The sequence below is a fragment of the Varroa destructor genome, unplaced genomic scaffold, assembly GCF_002443255.2.
Source record: "Varroa destructor unplaced genomic scaffold, Vdes_3.0 BEIS01000005.1, whole genome shotgun sequence".
In the NCBI taxonomy this organism is placed as follows: Eukaryota; Metazoa; Arthropoda; class Arachnida; order Mesostigmata; family Varroidae; genus Varroa; species Varroa destructor.
This window is the reverse complement of record NW_019211458.1, coordinates 16,599,660-16,614,745: the sequence shown is the minus strand read 5'-3', so window position 1 is coordinate 16,614,745 and position 15,086 is coordinate 16,599,660. Positions and strand designations below refer to the sequence as shown.

The window sequence follows — 15,086 nt, the reverse complement described above, 5'->3', positions numbered from 1 at the left end:
CATAAATACTATAAAATCCTCCATAATTAATGCTGCTACAAGTCAAATTATAAATAAAAAGACACTACGATTGATTTATACTTTTTATTGAAACTCAACAGTGTTCTACGTATCATTGACTTACTTAATTTACACAAGTGTCTTTTCTCAACTTTATCCTATGTATCTATGCAAGGCACTATGCAACCCGCTTTCGTTAATATGAGTTATAATAATCATAACAACAACAACAATGATAATAATAATAGTGCTTCTTGTCTCTCAATCTGTCGCGGACAGGACTAACATTTTACCACTGTGACGGTCCATTGAAAGCCTATGGATTCATTTATTTGTGATAAACTAGTGATTTTTTTCACGCGACTTCTATTCAATATCATACTCTGATTAAGCATTGCCGTTGAGTGTTTGCCTAAGAACGGATCCACCATCTATCAGAATTTGCCATTTTCATATGCCACGTAGATGACAAGCGAAATGATGTTTGCTGTTCCTACCGTACTAAAGGCTAAACCGTGATTGAGTTAATTAAAACGCTACGATAAAATGTGACCTTGACACTTCGTCTATTGTTAGTATGATTTCATAGCCATATACAATGTGTAGCAAACCACTAGTAATGTATCATCTGTATGTGGAATCCACTTGACTCGTTGTTGAAGCCTGGCTTTTGAACAGGCCCTTTGCAAGCATTTTTGTGGTTATTATACAGAGTCGACAAAGCTTTACTTCAGGCAGTTGATCGTATTATTAATGGAACTGATATTATTAATGATATTTTGAGACGACCTATAACCACAGTTTGGCAAATATAACGCAATATCATTTTTCAAGTTCGTGCAAATTCAACTATTTGATTTACGTCACGCTCTATTTTCAAATTGTTACTACTGAAGGTGGATCGCAGATCTATTTGCAAATCTTAAGGATGAATCTGCGACTATGTCAGCTCTTTCGGAATAAAACCATAGTATGCCGCCACCTATTCTTTGAAAAGAGTTTTCTCGTCGCGCATATAAAGCGCGATTATCAGGAGTCCCCTACGGTCCGTACGAAATGCAACGCCAAACCTTCCATGTGATCGATCTCTACCAAACTGCATTACACCTCAGTCTTGTTCGACTCTAGCCATTGCTACACTCTTAAATATTACTTATGTGTATTTGTGTACATAACAGTTTATGTCCGGTTATTACTGTTACTAAACTGTCTGCTATCAAAATGACCATGGAATGCTAACGATCTTTTAGCAACTACCAACGGAGGCTTGGCTGTGCTAAAATGATGACTTCTGTCACGCCCACTGATGACGTTTTGTTGTTGCTCTATCATCTTTTCTGGCTCATTAGCATGCGCCCTGTTCAAGTGTCTCGATTGACTGCATTCGCGTGATCGCAATAGACTGGGTGACCTTCTGGGCCGGAGGCGGTGGAGGGGGCCCAGAGTGCGTTTTGACCACCCGAGCGTATTCGACGCCATCGCCAACGACGATGTGTTCCACTGACGGACCTCTAGTAGGTCCATTTATTGAATTCAATAGGGCTACACTCCCGTGGCCATTCTGTTTTTTAACCATTGACGCCGAGTGGCTTGTAGTCGAGTCAGGGTCAGTAATATTCGCATAGACGGCTATACTGCTCACTGGAGTCTGAGGTACCGCACATGCTCGCCCTGCAACGGAGAAGGATAACCAATAAATAATAATAGCGAAAAGAACCCATTCTATACCCTCATAGATTACGAATGAGGTTAACGTCGTGATTTCATCTCGGTATCATGCACGAGAACGATAGTTATGAAAAGAACAATAACGAAATAAGCAGTTTAGCATAGCAGACATCGGTTGGGATGTACACTGCGAAGTTCCATTATAGCGAAGATGTTACTTCGCAGGTAATTGCAGCAAGCGTTGTTACCTAACGACGTCTGCAGCAGACAGCCACCAGCAAGGGCAACGAGCTTCTGTTCGACTTACTTCCATCCAGATTGAACCGCGGAAAGTGACACTTCGTTGCGTAATAATAGACTGGTCGGCATGCCAATGGATTTTTTGTCCCTACTGATCCGCGGCTTATCATTAGCGTTTAGCATTATTGGCTCCTCAGATTTCCTGATGTTCTACACGTTTAGCATTGGCTTACTGCATAGCAAATCAGCAACCGCACAATCGGCTTTCTATTCTCGTTTTCCTTTTACGACTGTTCAATTCTGAAAGCTTTTGATCACGCCAACTTGTAATGATATTTGCCGTTTATCTTATCGGCAACATCTGACGCGACTGCAGGAGCAGATCAGTTCCGGTAGTGCCATTTGGTTGTGTTTACTCTACTGCCATAATGTTACACCAGTACATTATGCTAAACGAGTAGCTATGCGCCGTGCCGCGCCCGCATATGAGCAGATCCTCACACCGAAGGGGCAGGTGCAAACAGATTCGGCAGCAGTGAGCTGTCCCTCGGGACGATGCCCGCACTTGAACGGAGACACGACATTGGGTTTGTTTGTTTGCCTCTACGTTTGTCGCTCGATGGGACGCATATAATAGAAAGCCTGTGACGCCGCTTCTACTTTTGGGGGAGAGCTCTCGTGGTCGAATTTGTCATGTGCCAATTGAAACTTCTACAATATATCCGATTATTATTAAAATACGATGAGTATGACAATACGAAAAGAAAAAAGAGGCACAGTTCTAATATTGCTGTTTGTAGCGATTACTTTGTATGATGTATTAACAAACTTTGCCCATGTATGTGTGGTTGTAACGATTTGAAGTATGAAAACAAATTTTTACCGAAAGTGATCGAGTCGTTTTCGTGAGTTGAGCTGCCGCTGCTACTGCTACTCATTTGTCTACAGCCCTCGCAGTTCTCGTCGTGGCTCACCTGGAAAAGTGAAGCATTGTTAAACATACAATACATCAATAACAGGCAATAATAATTAGACACAGGAAGAAACTGAAGAGAAAAACGAATTAACCCATTTATATAGTGATGTAGTTTTTTTTCTTTAATGCGACCTGAACTGCAGAAGCCAACAATGCAAGCGTAAAAGTGTCAATCGAACGGAACATCAGCCTGCAACACCTGCTGCAGTCTTTTGATCGTTCCTGATATAATAACAGTGCAGCACAACAAGTACATGACGCCTTCACGCTACCTTATCCTTGTCGAGAGATCCAGCACTAAGCTGAAGCTTCAATCTTGACTTCCCATGCGCTTTGGCATCGTCCGGCCCGGTTGCTGCTATAGCAAGCCGCCCTGTTGAAGGAGTTCCCGTCACTAATATCGAAGCTTCTGCAGCCTTCATTTGGCGACGTTTCTCACCCGCCAATTTCATATAGCTCGCCAAACATTCGAAAATCTTACGAACGTCTGGAGCGTCAAACGAGAACAAGCCTGCGATACAAAATGTTGCCGGAGCGAATTATACGATATGAGTAAATGAAAAGCCAAGAAAGAAAATATTGTATATACAACATAACGGTACAGCGTCCTTGAGCTTTGCGCCTGTCCCTAAACTAAGGAAATTGTGTAATTACCAGCCAATTGAGCATAGTATCTCTCCAACCCGAATACTCGCAGTTAAGTCACTAATTTACTATGGAAATCAGTTGATTAGTTGTTGCATTATTCTCATTAACATAAGAAGCAGCTGGAGCTGAAGTGGACAAATATAGTGAACCAAGCTATATTATATAAGGACTGCTGTTTTAGTATCTGCTGTCTATCGGACCAGTAAGAGTGAACACTGTGAGCTATGTACTTGATCCCCTTTATTTAGTATTTTGCAGCAATGAGTTATATCCGTTGGGTCTCTGTTGTTTAAAAAATCTGGGTCATTACCTTCACCTGACGGGCATTTACGGCCAGCTTCGAAGCTGAAGAATCCGCTGACTATACCGTATCTTCGGATGTACGCGTAGTGCCATTCGAAGATGGCCTTGTCAGACTTTTCGTCGTTCGCATAAAGATTGTTCAGATCGCCGTACTTGAGAATCATCGAGTCTGCCGTCAGCACGATAACGTAGTTTAGCTCCGTGGGATCTAGGCCGCATTTCTCCGAAGCGGGCGTACTCACAAGCTGATTGATTGATCAACCCGTTGATCAAGGTAGTTTGGTAATGTGATAGCGTACGATGAACGGTTGGCAACACGCCCATAGGTAAGTCATTTATAGCATTGACAAAACGCATGAAATAGATGTTAACAAAATAATGCGTGTAAAATAATGCCAAAAGGAAGTTGTACAACAATCTTTACTTTTCGCATACGCATTGAAAATTAATTTCAGATCATTAAATCTTCAATCTTTGGTACTAGCATATTTTATTCATTCGCTCGATTTAAAACTTGTTTTTTTCTCGAACTGTTCTGTATTTGCTGAACTACCTACCTTTTGTCTAAGCTGGTTACTGGCAATTCCCTGCACGATTAAATCGTATGACCAATAAAAGGCCTAGCTAATATTGTTTTTTTTTTAGAAAGTCACAGCTCAAACAAGTGCCGCTAGGGCACTGTAATATTCAGAAAAAAATGAGCGATATCTGACAGCGTTTGTCAAAATTAGTTTTTAAGCTTCGGAATTGGATTTCTGGGTTTGAACGTTAAACCACATTGTGAATGTCAACATAAACTGTACCGTGCTGAAGTGCATGCTCCATTCCGACAAGAACATACCTAACGACCTCAAAGGCTTCCTGCGAAGCAGCGAATTACCGTTTGACCTAGTGACTGCATAAATAGCCTGTGTGCACTATGAGTCATCTCAAAGATGGGTCCTACATAAACCCAGCGGAAATATTATTGTCAACGAATTAGACACATCTATTGCCAACAGGGCGGAAGAAATATTCTATCTGCAGAAGATTGTCATCGGGAAGAGAAAAGGGTTTTCTGCGACAACGTTCTCTAAAAGAAATGATGTTCAAGTTCTGCACAAACATCCACATAGAGACTGCATCCGATTTATCGGAATTCTGAGGCCAGTGCTTTACCTGAAGCTTCAAATGGATGCAGATTGCGGCGCGACTCGACATGTCATTACTTTGCAACCGGTTTATAAACGGTATTGTCTATTTTACTAGATCCGTATTGGATTACAACTGTTTGAATCTACGCCGCAGTGCCTTGGGAACCGGCTATTAAAAACGGGAGGCTGAGTTGCGAGGATGGCTGTCTATAAACGAACCGGTATGTTCGCCTGTTTTGTTGGCCGAGAGATCTGTGCATTGCTCGAACATCGGAAGACCAACTTCAGTCAAATAAGGAAGTTCAATGGGCTAGGTTAGTCTTTTCTAACAGCTAGCGGCATTCAAAGTTGATCAGTATCACCACTTAGAGTAGCTAAAGAAGGCTTCTTAAAAGACTCGATTTATACACATAAATTGAAATCTCCTAATTGTATTGTACAGATGTGAAGAAATCTAAGGTAGAGCCAATAGAAACAGGAGAATTCCTGCTGCAGAGCAAAAGCTCTGTTTTTGTTTTTTTTTTCAGAAACAGAGCTGCGGCTTTAGAGCTTCTGCGGAACGGCTATGACGTATGACATGTTACTCGTATATCTTAGTTACCTTTACACAGAACGTATCTTCAACTGCTCCGTAGAGATCGTTTTCTCTTACAGCATACCCATTGGGCTTGCTGTTGTCGCTGTTATTATTATGACTGCTCATGTTATGACTCAGTTCAACGTTCGAATTGTTGTTGTGGTGCATGATATTTTGGTTCTTATCGGGAAACGCCACCTTCCTTATCCGGTCCATCCAGTCCTGAAGCTCGGCGGGACTTTCGGCGCGCAATTGAACACTACGTTTTTCCGTCGTTATCTGTAAAATTGGCAGATGAAAGACAAAATAGCACTTCTTGAATTTTCGTTGTAGACTGTTTTTAAAACTATTTTATTTTTGAATAGGGCTGGTGGTTTGTGGGTGATATAATTAGCATACTTCATTAGAAGACGGTTAAGACTCAAAATACGCTTGGCAAAGCAGCTGTAATAAATATGCAGTCACAATATTTCCAGCAAGCAGCCAGAGTTTGACTCCATGTAGGATGTAGATAAGGTGGAAGAACATTTAATAGTTTAAAAGATCGAAATGAAAAAAAAACTGTAGTATGTGTCGCTGGCAGGACTTGAAGCAAAAACTCTTGGTCTCTTTTAATTATATGATTTTAAAAGGTATTTTGCTTCATGGATCAACCAGTGCTACATAATTTAAGTACATGCATATTTTTCTAAAAAACAATATCAGCCATTTTGCTTTGTTCTTTCTTCTAAGTTCTCTTATCGGCTACAGGGCGCCGACGTTATATCTAACGAAGGGCGGTACAGGCTCGTATATTCTCGTGCAGAGCGACACGGCGGCAAACGATTTCGCCATTTTGCTCATTGTCCGTTCATGCAATTGTGCATGTTTGTGCTGTCTTGACCTGTTCGGCTTCGTAGTGAAATCGGTAGAGCTCGGTGACCCCACGCGGGACGAGGCACGAGGGAGGGCAGCTCGCAGGAAACTTGTGTCGCCTACGCAAACAGCATTGTATGAAGTACGGAGCCATGCTTCGCCACGTTGTACCGCAGTAGACCTACCTTCCTTGGAACTTGCTGTTGACTTTCCGAAAACGTCGCCCATGCTGATAATAGAGTAACTAGTGCAATTACAAAATAGGAATATAATGACCCAAAAAACGTACTCGGCGTTTCGTCTCATGAACGTAGCAAGTTAAAACGCCAGCAATTTTCACACCTGACGAGGAGAACGATGGAAGATTGTATGTTTAAAAGTCAGAGAATTTATGGCCAGGAACGAGCTGTATACTTTGATAAAGGCTGTTAAGTCAAATCAGATCCAAAGCTCTTCATTGAGTAAGCTATCATTTACAATAGATTTCTACGATTTAGAGAGAGATTTTCCACGAGTATATGCATGCACACAGTCTCGTATCAACTATGATAGATCTTATCGGATAGCGATCAGTACTTTTATCAACCAATGAATCCCACTTAACCATCGGAAACTTTATGGGACCTTTGACTTAACCAGGTATCTTGGGCATATTATCGTAGAAGCACCCTATGTTGTGCCACAAAGCCAGAACAATTAACTGGACACGATTAGTTACTATTGCAATATCATTGCTACAAAAACACGAACTTACACTCCGTTCCGGCAGCATTTGAATGCCGATATTGCGTTATTCGGTTCTGATTTTTTTAGAGTGACCTTTCAGAGCTCACATCACAATATCGGAGTTTCGAAAGATACGCTCGGAGTTCTTCTCGGAGAAATACTCGTTTGCTCAGTTATATATGTAATTTCTGAGTGTACTGGGAAGAAATGGTAAATTTGGATACGATGATGACCAGTAAGCAAAAAACGGATAGAAGGCTAGTCATCTAGTCCTTTATGACCCTTACTGATTCTTATGAGTATCAGACTGTTCTCTAATGCAGTTTGATGTCTCTTTACTTGAAAGGTGTGAATGTTTCGACTAAATTGAATGTGGTATGCGCTCGGAGCCAATGGAACCAAAGCGCGGCAAGAAGATTACAAATAAAAATGGAATAAAACTCGGGTTAATTAATAGACATAAAATGCAACATATCCAATTGAGTGTCTATTTTTACGAAAACCACTCCCTACTCACAGCTCTTTAGAAGAATATATAGTGAAACTTACTGCCAAACTGCCTGAAGTTCTTCAACGAATGCTTGCTCAATGCATCATTACGTTATTGTTTACATTTTCTAGCGTCAGTGCAACAAAATAAGACCTCCCATAGCATTTCCAGGCTAGGAGTACCATGCAGCGTTTTTATTGGAACGGCGGAACATTGTGCTAAGGCGCGCCATTCGACACCACAATGTAAATGGAAGTATATCTCTGAGACCGGTGGCCCGCGAGTTTAATGTATGATCCTGCATCGCTGATGTCCAATATAAATGAACATCCACACAAGCGCTTCTCATATATTCAGCATAAGTCAAATCGATCTGGTATTTTGTCAATAGTGTGCTAATAATGACCAATTCAAATATTAATTTTGAAGTTTTTCATTGCGCCCTACTCACCGTGAGGCTTTTTTACAGCGCACAATTTACAGCACAAAATCCCTATCGGATAACTTCTGCTGATAACAATTTCTGCTGACATTCGTCTGGCGCAGGAAAGTTCGCCTTGGATATATTAAAACTTCCAGACAATTACTTTCTGGTAGATAACAGTTTTTTAAATTTTTTCCTCACCTCAAATATATTGTATGTGGTGTCCTTGTCTTTGTGGTGTGCGTGATTGTTGTCTTTGGCGCTATCCTTCCGCGAGATCGTCTGAACCTTAACGGCATCCTCAAGGACAAGTATCTTTCCTCCAGTGCCCTTTTCGAATTGCTCCTCGTTGTCGAACAGCTCCAACCGCCTGACACCCTGCGGACTTGTATCGAAAAGAGCGCAAAATTTACGTGACCAGGATTTCTGCAAACAAATGGATTGAGACGTTAACAGTTAAAACGAGACTTGTTCGCTTGCTCACATGTTAGCGCAATTGTAATTCTAATTGGATAGATGTATTTAGGGCAGAACACTTGACTATAGTAATAATAAGGGCAGTCACAACAGTGAACTGTTTATTCTTATAGCTCTTGGATAGCCTAGAGTTATATTTGCAAGTTGTTCTTCCTTTGCAGTTAATTGTTATTACGACCAACAGTTAGCACCTATGTTAAACGCTCAATGTGGACAGAAAGGGGCTCCAGCATTCAATAAGCATTTTCTACAACATGTATATGTGTATACATATGTCGGCAAGTGGGACAAGTATTTCAGCTTGCAGCAACACGTGATTCCACAGATTGTAAAAGGCGATTCTTTAATTTATATTGTAATCTGCGACTCTTTTTATAAATGGCTTTTTCGCATAATACCTCTGTGTAATAATACTCCAGAACGAGAGGCAGATCCAGCAACCTCATAATTCATAATGACACACCACTATAGAACGAAACAAATGTCGACATGAGCATTTTCCTCAGCGTGCCACTCCATGTTGCCAGTTGACAATAGGAAAGCTCCTGATAAGCGAATTGTGAACTATCTGCGAAGGCTGGCCATAAACGAATCGGTCAGAGCGCGCTTCAGTAGAGCATAACAACGTTCCCCTCCCTTCGTGACGAAATCACCACAGCTAGAGCCATCAGTACGCTAATCCCATTATCTGTATAGCTATTTCATTCGTGTTCCGCCATACGAGAACACAGTACGCGGATATAGGCAGCTGTCACCATGATCATTGATGCTGCTGCTATTACGGTTGTACGTCAAGATGTCTCCTTATTACCGCTAAAGCGTGTACAATGGCGGCTCTTAACAGTATTTCGGATACCTTTGTATCAATCGTGCTAGTATAATACTCGTAGCTGCAAAAACGGCACAGCTACTTGGCGATAAACCGAGTTCATTTTGTGCGCGTTATCTCAAATTGATTTATTCAAGATTTTATATGAATATAACTTTAGCCCCGCGTTCTAGTCTCTCTCGAGAGACGATCAAACTTAAAAATATGAATAAATACATTTTCCGTTTTCTTTAGCTCGCGAAAGGCACTCCCTGCTTCGTTCCCGCGAGTTACCTACGGATGAGTTTACAGGTTGACAGACGATTCTGCTAATTAGCAAACGTTTCAAGATATGTCCAGTAGAGTAATATCATAGGAAGTTTAAATTTTCCCCGCGTTCAATCAAGCTGTGCGCATGAATGTAGGCGTCTATAGAAACGGATTTTTAAGAGTTTTTTTTTTTTTCTACAAGTGAAGTAGCCCTAGGCCCGCAGCGTCTGCGTTTTAGTGCTATCCTACACTGTAATTTGGCCCTGGTGTAATTGGTCCATATTGAATTCCAGCAGAACATTAACAACATGTAGATAACAAACAACAGCAGAAAAATGGCGACACCAAAACTGTATGATGTTAGTTGATAGCGCTGAACGAAGCTGTCGCTACACGGCAAAGTGTACATGCAGCGGGAGTCTTAGCTTACGGCAAAGTTTTTATCGCGTACTTGTACGTAACGTACCAGCGTTCTGTTAGCACAACAAAAGAACTAGCTATTTGAAAAAATCATCGTTTATTCACCACATATGGCCACATACTAGCGTGGTTAGCAGTGGTTAGTGCCAACATCGTACAATAGTGGATCGTACGGTGCGGGCGTCCATTCTATCCGTCTTACGTATAGATTAATAAGCTAGCTCACTCAGACGAAGCTATTACAGTGGCAAGCAAGCAAGCAAGCAACGGAAAATAGCATTTGACGCCGTATCAACAAGGATTGCCGCAAGATTTGCTCCGTTTTTCGGCTACTTATCTAGGCCGGGCTATCTGCGACAGTTACTGCTGTTGGACAAATATATCTACGCCGAAATCCAACGTACTTCGATATATGCGATTAGACATTATCATGTTTTACGAGTTTATGAAGTAGTACTGGCAAGCCTGGTTGGCTTCGTAGAGCCCGCATGCTGTAACAGGCGCCGAGTATTAACCTCAGATTACGGCAGACCGGTGTTAACTAGCTATCGTATGCAACGGATCGATTTTACAGGTGTGGCGTTCTATCGGATATCTGCCATCTGTGCGCCAACTGTCAGCGCGACCCATGATTCCAGAGTAATAATCGGTATAAGCTAATCCATTAGAATATTGTTTAATATCGTAACGACGTTAGCGGTTTAAATCTCATATATATCTATGTGGGATAATTGACGCAATCCGACCAAAGCGTTTCCTGAGTTGACGAATCACTAGTCCTGTTTTTTTAAACTTCCAGAGCAGTTACAGATATTCAAAGAAGCTTAGTATATTAGAAGAAAACAAAGATAAATTCCGGATTCTACGAAACATGTGATCCACGTGACTGTCTCAACAGCAAGAACAATATACGATTCATAGTGGTCGATTTCGTCGCCAGTATCTCGGCTCTAGCGCATGACACTTCCACGAAATGTATATAGGATCATATTTTTCGTTTCCATTGTATTGTGAGCTAAAGAATCTTTAATTTTTTAATTAACCTTAATTAAATATCCCCTTTCTCTTGTCATAGTGTTACAAAGGGCTTCTTTCCAAAGCGACTGGCGGAGTTTGAGTGCCATCTTGCATATTCCATAGCTCGACCAGTACGCACACGTCAAGCTATTCGTTTGGCGCCTTTTGCCCCCGCGCTCCTCCTGTATTCATTCGTCAGTATTTCCAAGACAACAACGGCAGCTGCTCAGTAGCTAGCAAACGCACAACCGTTCATCCACATTTGATCGTGAGAACCGGACGACTCGTCGATGTTACTCGCGTTTTTTCAAAGAAAACCGTGTGACGTGACCACGTAGATGGCCATTCCGCCTGGCTAGGATGAAGCAGAAGAGCTTCAGCGAGTGGAACCGACCGTAGCGTGAAACTACTGTACCGCAACAATGATATTTTTTATTGATTGGAAGCTATACACAACCACATACGCTTACGCACACAAACGTCCGGCTGTATAAAAGCGCAGATAAACACGGGCGTGCATCGTATAGTGCATCGTATAGTAGTCGTGCATTTCAACCTCGCCGTTGTCGAGCGACTTTGAACAGCTTAATTCACTTTAAGCGACCGAGTCGAATATCGGCTTCGAGTCTTTGCTTTTATTATTTTCTTGTCGCATGTGCGGCGCATGAAACGTACCTATTCATACATAGGGACTCTCATAGCGGCAACAGTTTTCTCAAGAAAACATAGAACGTTTGCGTCCATATTTGATTTTCTTGGTTTTTTTTTTCTCTTCACAAGTCTTGCATCGCCCGTTTGGTCCACTCTTTACAGTCACTGAACCGCCGACAACCGTAATAGCATTTGCGGATACAAGTATCCGGCTATGACAGGTATATAATCATGAATTGCCTGGTAACGTTGGCCTCACACCGTATTAGCAAGCTGCCCGTTGTGACGAGACGAATTGGAATCATTTATTAGCATTGCTATAAATCGTAGCAAGTACTGTATTACAAGGAGTGGGAGGCGTGCTGCTGCCGTTAACGTTCAAGCTACTTTCAGCAGAGCTCTACACCAGATATATAAGTTATAGATCTGTGTCACAGACGGGAAAAAAGTCGAGTGAAGAGGGCGAACTTAGCTTTCCTTGTGACTACGTCAAAACAGTTCCTGCCGTTGTCAGCCGCCATGTTTTTTTACCTTACCACAGCAGCCGCTATTCGTGCTTATCGGTACGAACTAATGGAGTATGAAACACGGTCAAGAAAAGAACAACGAATGCGACTCAAGCCGGAAAAGGGAACATCCTCAGATACTCGGAGCAAATTAGAGATCGACAACAACTGATGGTAACAATGCATGTCGGCCACGTATCAGTAAGTTGCCAACAGTATCATGCAAGGTTATGTATGCGTGTGCGTCTGCGTGCTACGCCATTCGCGCGAGAACTAGTGATACTCAACAGTGATAGTAACAGCAACAACAATATTTGTTATTATTGTCGCTGACAGGATGCGGACCGAGAGACGAATAAAACATGAACGATGGAAAAACCGCTTCTGTTTAAAAAACGGTTTTCGTAGCCAAATAGCGAAAAATCATGCCACGGTCATCTTCGTCGTCTGCGTCGTCGTTGCGAGCAGATTATGCCGTACGGCAAGCGTAGACAATATCGTGACGAACAGATATCACAAAGCAGTAGCACACAGTATTTAGCTTTACACAAATGGTTAGCTCAGGACGTTCTTTCTGCCGTAGAAATGACAGCTCGTGATTTAGGTCCAGCGATGCCCGTGGGAGATTTTTACCTAATTAGTTCATCCATGCAAAATCATAAATTGTAACAGATCACTATAGCGATATATAGGAAGTATATAATAGCAGTTTTACATTTATCATTTTCGCCTATTTATAGTAACAGACTTGCTTCTCATGGAGCAATTTGCATTGTCGGTGTCCGTTTTCCACTGACCGACTTTCAGACATTCCCAGCAAACAATGTAGGTCCTGACAAATACAGGAGGCGTATGTTATCTACGGAATAGATACAAAATAACGAGACTGTAATATAGGCATGATAATTTCTAAACACTCATGCTTACATTACAGTAAAAGTTATTGATGTAGTCATGTCGTATACGATAATTTGCCTGCAGCACTAACTAGCTAATTAAACGTTTTGGATGATCATCTACGAGCATTTTATTAGGGCTTATGCATTATGCAGCGTCTGAGCAGTAATCGTCGCAGTTTTCTGCTTCTATTACGATGGCAATAGAAGCAGAAAACAGTCAACGGTTAGCACAGAAGAAATTTTGCTCTGCCTACAAATGGCAATCGTTAACTGCGCGCTCATCCAATACAGTCAGGCACAGGTGCCTGAATGGCCAACATTTATCCGATAGGCCGTCGGACAAACGGAGTCGTTCCATTTAATACCTGGCGCTAGCGATGGCAGTATACTGCTTCAAGTAAACCGAATGCCTTCACAAAGGATTTACTAACCGACATGCACAAGTATGCAAAATGACGGCCAAAGTAGTAGTACAATTTCTGTCGGCACCTTGCATTCCAGAAGTAAACACTACACACATCAATCTTTCTATTATTGTAAGGATCGTCTTTATCTTTGATAGTGATGAAGATATCATGAAAAAAATATTACTATCACATTGGTACTGCTGCGCTTGTAATCACATCGTCCCGCTACTTCGTAACAAGGCCCATTGTGTTTTTAGCGTTTATGATATATACGCAAATTTTAAGCTTGTCTATTGTTTATAGAACCATGTAGTTGGATCATGCTAATCTTACGTCTACCTTGCACTGCGGCGAGAACGACGTGCGGGTGAAGATATCTGTTATTGAGGGCTATTATAAACTTAATCTCTAAGTGCGTAACCGTCGCAATGCATTTGGAATTGGTGTAGCTCGATAAAATTTGCGCTACAGTTGTATATCATAGATCATAAATTTTTAGCGTTTTTGATCGGATAAGTAACGGCAAGCGTTCACTACACTTTAGATGCGCTCCCTTTTTTTTTGTTTTTTTTTCATCTAGCTATAAATAAATTCTCAACGGAAGGCTCGTAGTCGAGCTAATTAAATTAGCGCAATAAGGGTCACGACAGATACCACAAAAGACGTTGCACAACCATGTGAAGTACGCGTGGAGGGAAGCTTGCGTCATCATGCATCAGCCGCCATTGGCTTCAACTTCCATGATACCGCTCGCGTACCGTACTTATTTTTTGCAAGACGAACATCTTCAAAAACATCGCAGAACAGTCCTCAAACGTCGCCCGGGATTTCATTGTCGTCTTCGTGCAGATCGATCTTTGACTCTGTGACCCTCCTAAGTTCTAATAAGCCTTCTTTGGACGTTGCAGCCATATGCGCGGCTCGAATTGCTCACCGTTGACACCCACAATAAACTCGAGTCAATAAATACATTAATTCTACGATAAATGATGACATGCTGGGGTGGTCACAGTACTGCCAAGCACACGTGAAGGCGTATTCGAAATCAAGCGCCACAATGGCAGCTTGACAAACAATACTTGCTGTTCGATATCTTTTTTGGCCAACCAGAGATAATATCACGCCAAGCTGTTCATCGTCGTATGTTGTGCACCGAATCACAAAATGGCCTTGTTATTTGCCAAGTAGTCAAACTCAAAATTCATAATAGTACTAAGTAAAGCATAACGTCATTAAGAATGGTCTATTTATTCGATTGAACGATGGATCACATCGATTCAACCTACAATATGACGAGAGCCTCATTGGCCAGCTCAGCAGTGAAATTTGACGCGATACCAAATTCAATTTTGTTCTGTTAAGGCCGGTCGAGATAAGGTTCCTATTTGCATATCGATCGCTTAAGAAGGAAGCACTAAATTACTAGAAGATCGATTGGAACGATTGGGCTGTCTTGTTGTCCGCTCATCTTTAACCCTGTCGTTGACCAACGTCGACCAGCAATCGAGTCAAGTAGAGAAAAAATCGTCTGGATTTAAGAAAAAAAACAAACAGTCCTTACGGAAGAACAACTTCGAAAAATTTCACATTT

General features: G+C 41.7%; 1 protein-coding gene across 4 annotated transcripts in view; it reads right to left on the bottom strand.

Moving 5' to 3' along the window:
• Positions 1 to 69: 69 nt before the first annotated feature.
• The window catches only part of LOC111251222 (docking protein 3-like), a 55,635-nt gene continuing 40,618 nt past the window's right edge, over positions 70 to 15,086 (bottom strand). For 2 of the 4 annotated variants that reach the window (XM_022807606.2, XM_022807609.2), the window contains exons 2-7: positions 8,242 to 8,466; positions 5,570 to 5,824; positions 3,843 to 4,080; positions 3,157 to 3,395; positions 2,792 to 2,882; positions 70 to 1,671 (exon numbers count right to left, since the gene is read on the bottom strand). In XM_022807606.2, the coding sequence (XP_022663341.1) occupies positions 1,346 to 1,671; positions 2,792 to 2,882; positions 3,157 to 3,395; positions 3,843 to 4,080; positions 5,570 to 5,824; positions 8,242 to 8,466 (1,374 nt within the window). In that variant the 3' untranslated portion in view covers positions 70 to 1,345. Of the gene's footprint in view, positions 1,672 to 2,791; positions 2,883 to 3,156; positions 3,396 to 3,842; positions 4,081 to 5,569; positions 5,825 to 8,241; positions 8,467 to 8,915; positions 9,095 to 14,253; positions 14,760 to 14,781; positions 15,005 to 15,086 lie in introns of those variants that run through there. The other 2 variants (XM_022807608.2, XM_022807607.2) reach the window with 2 other exon arrangements.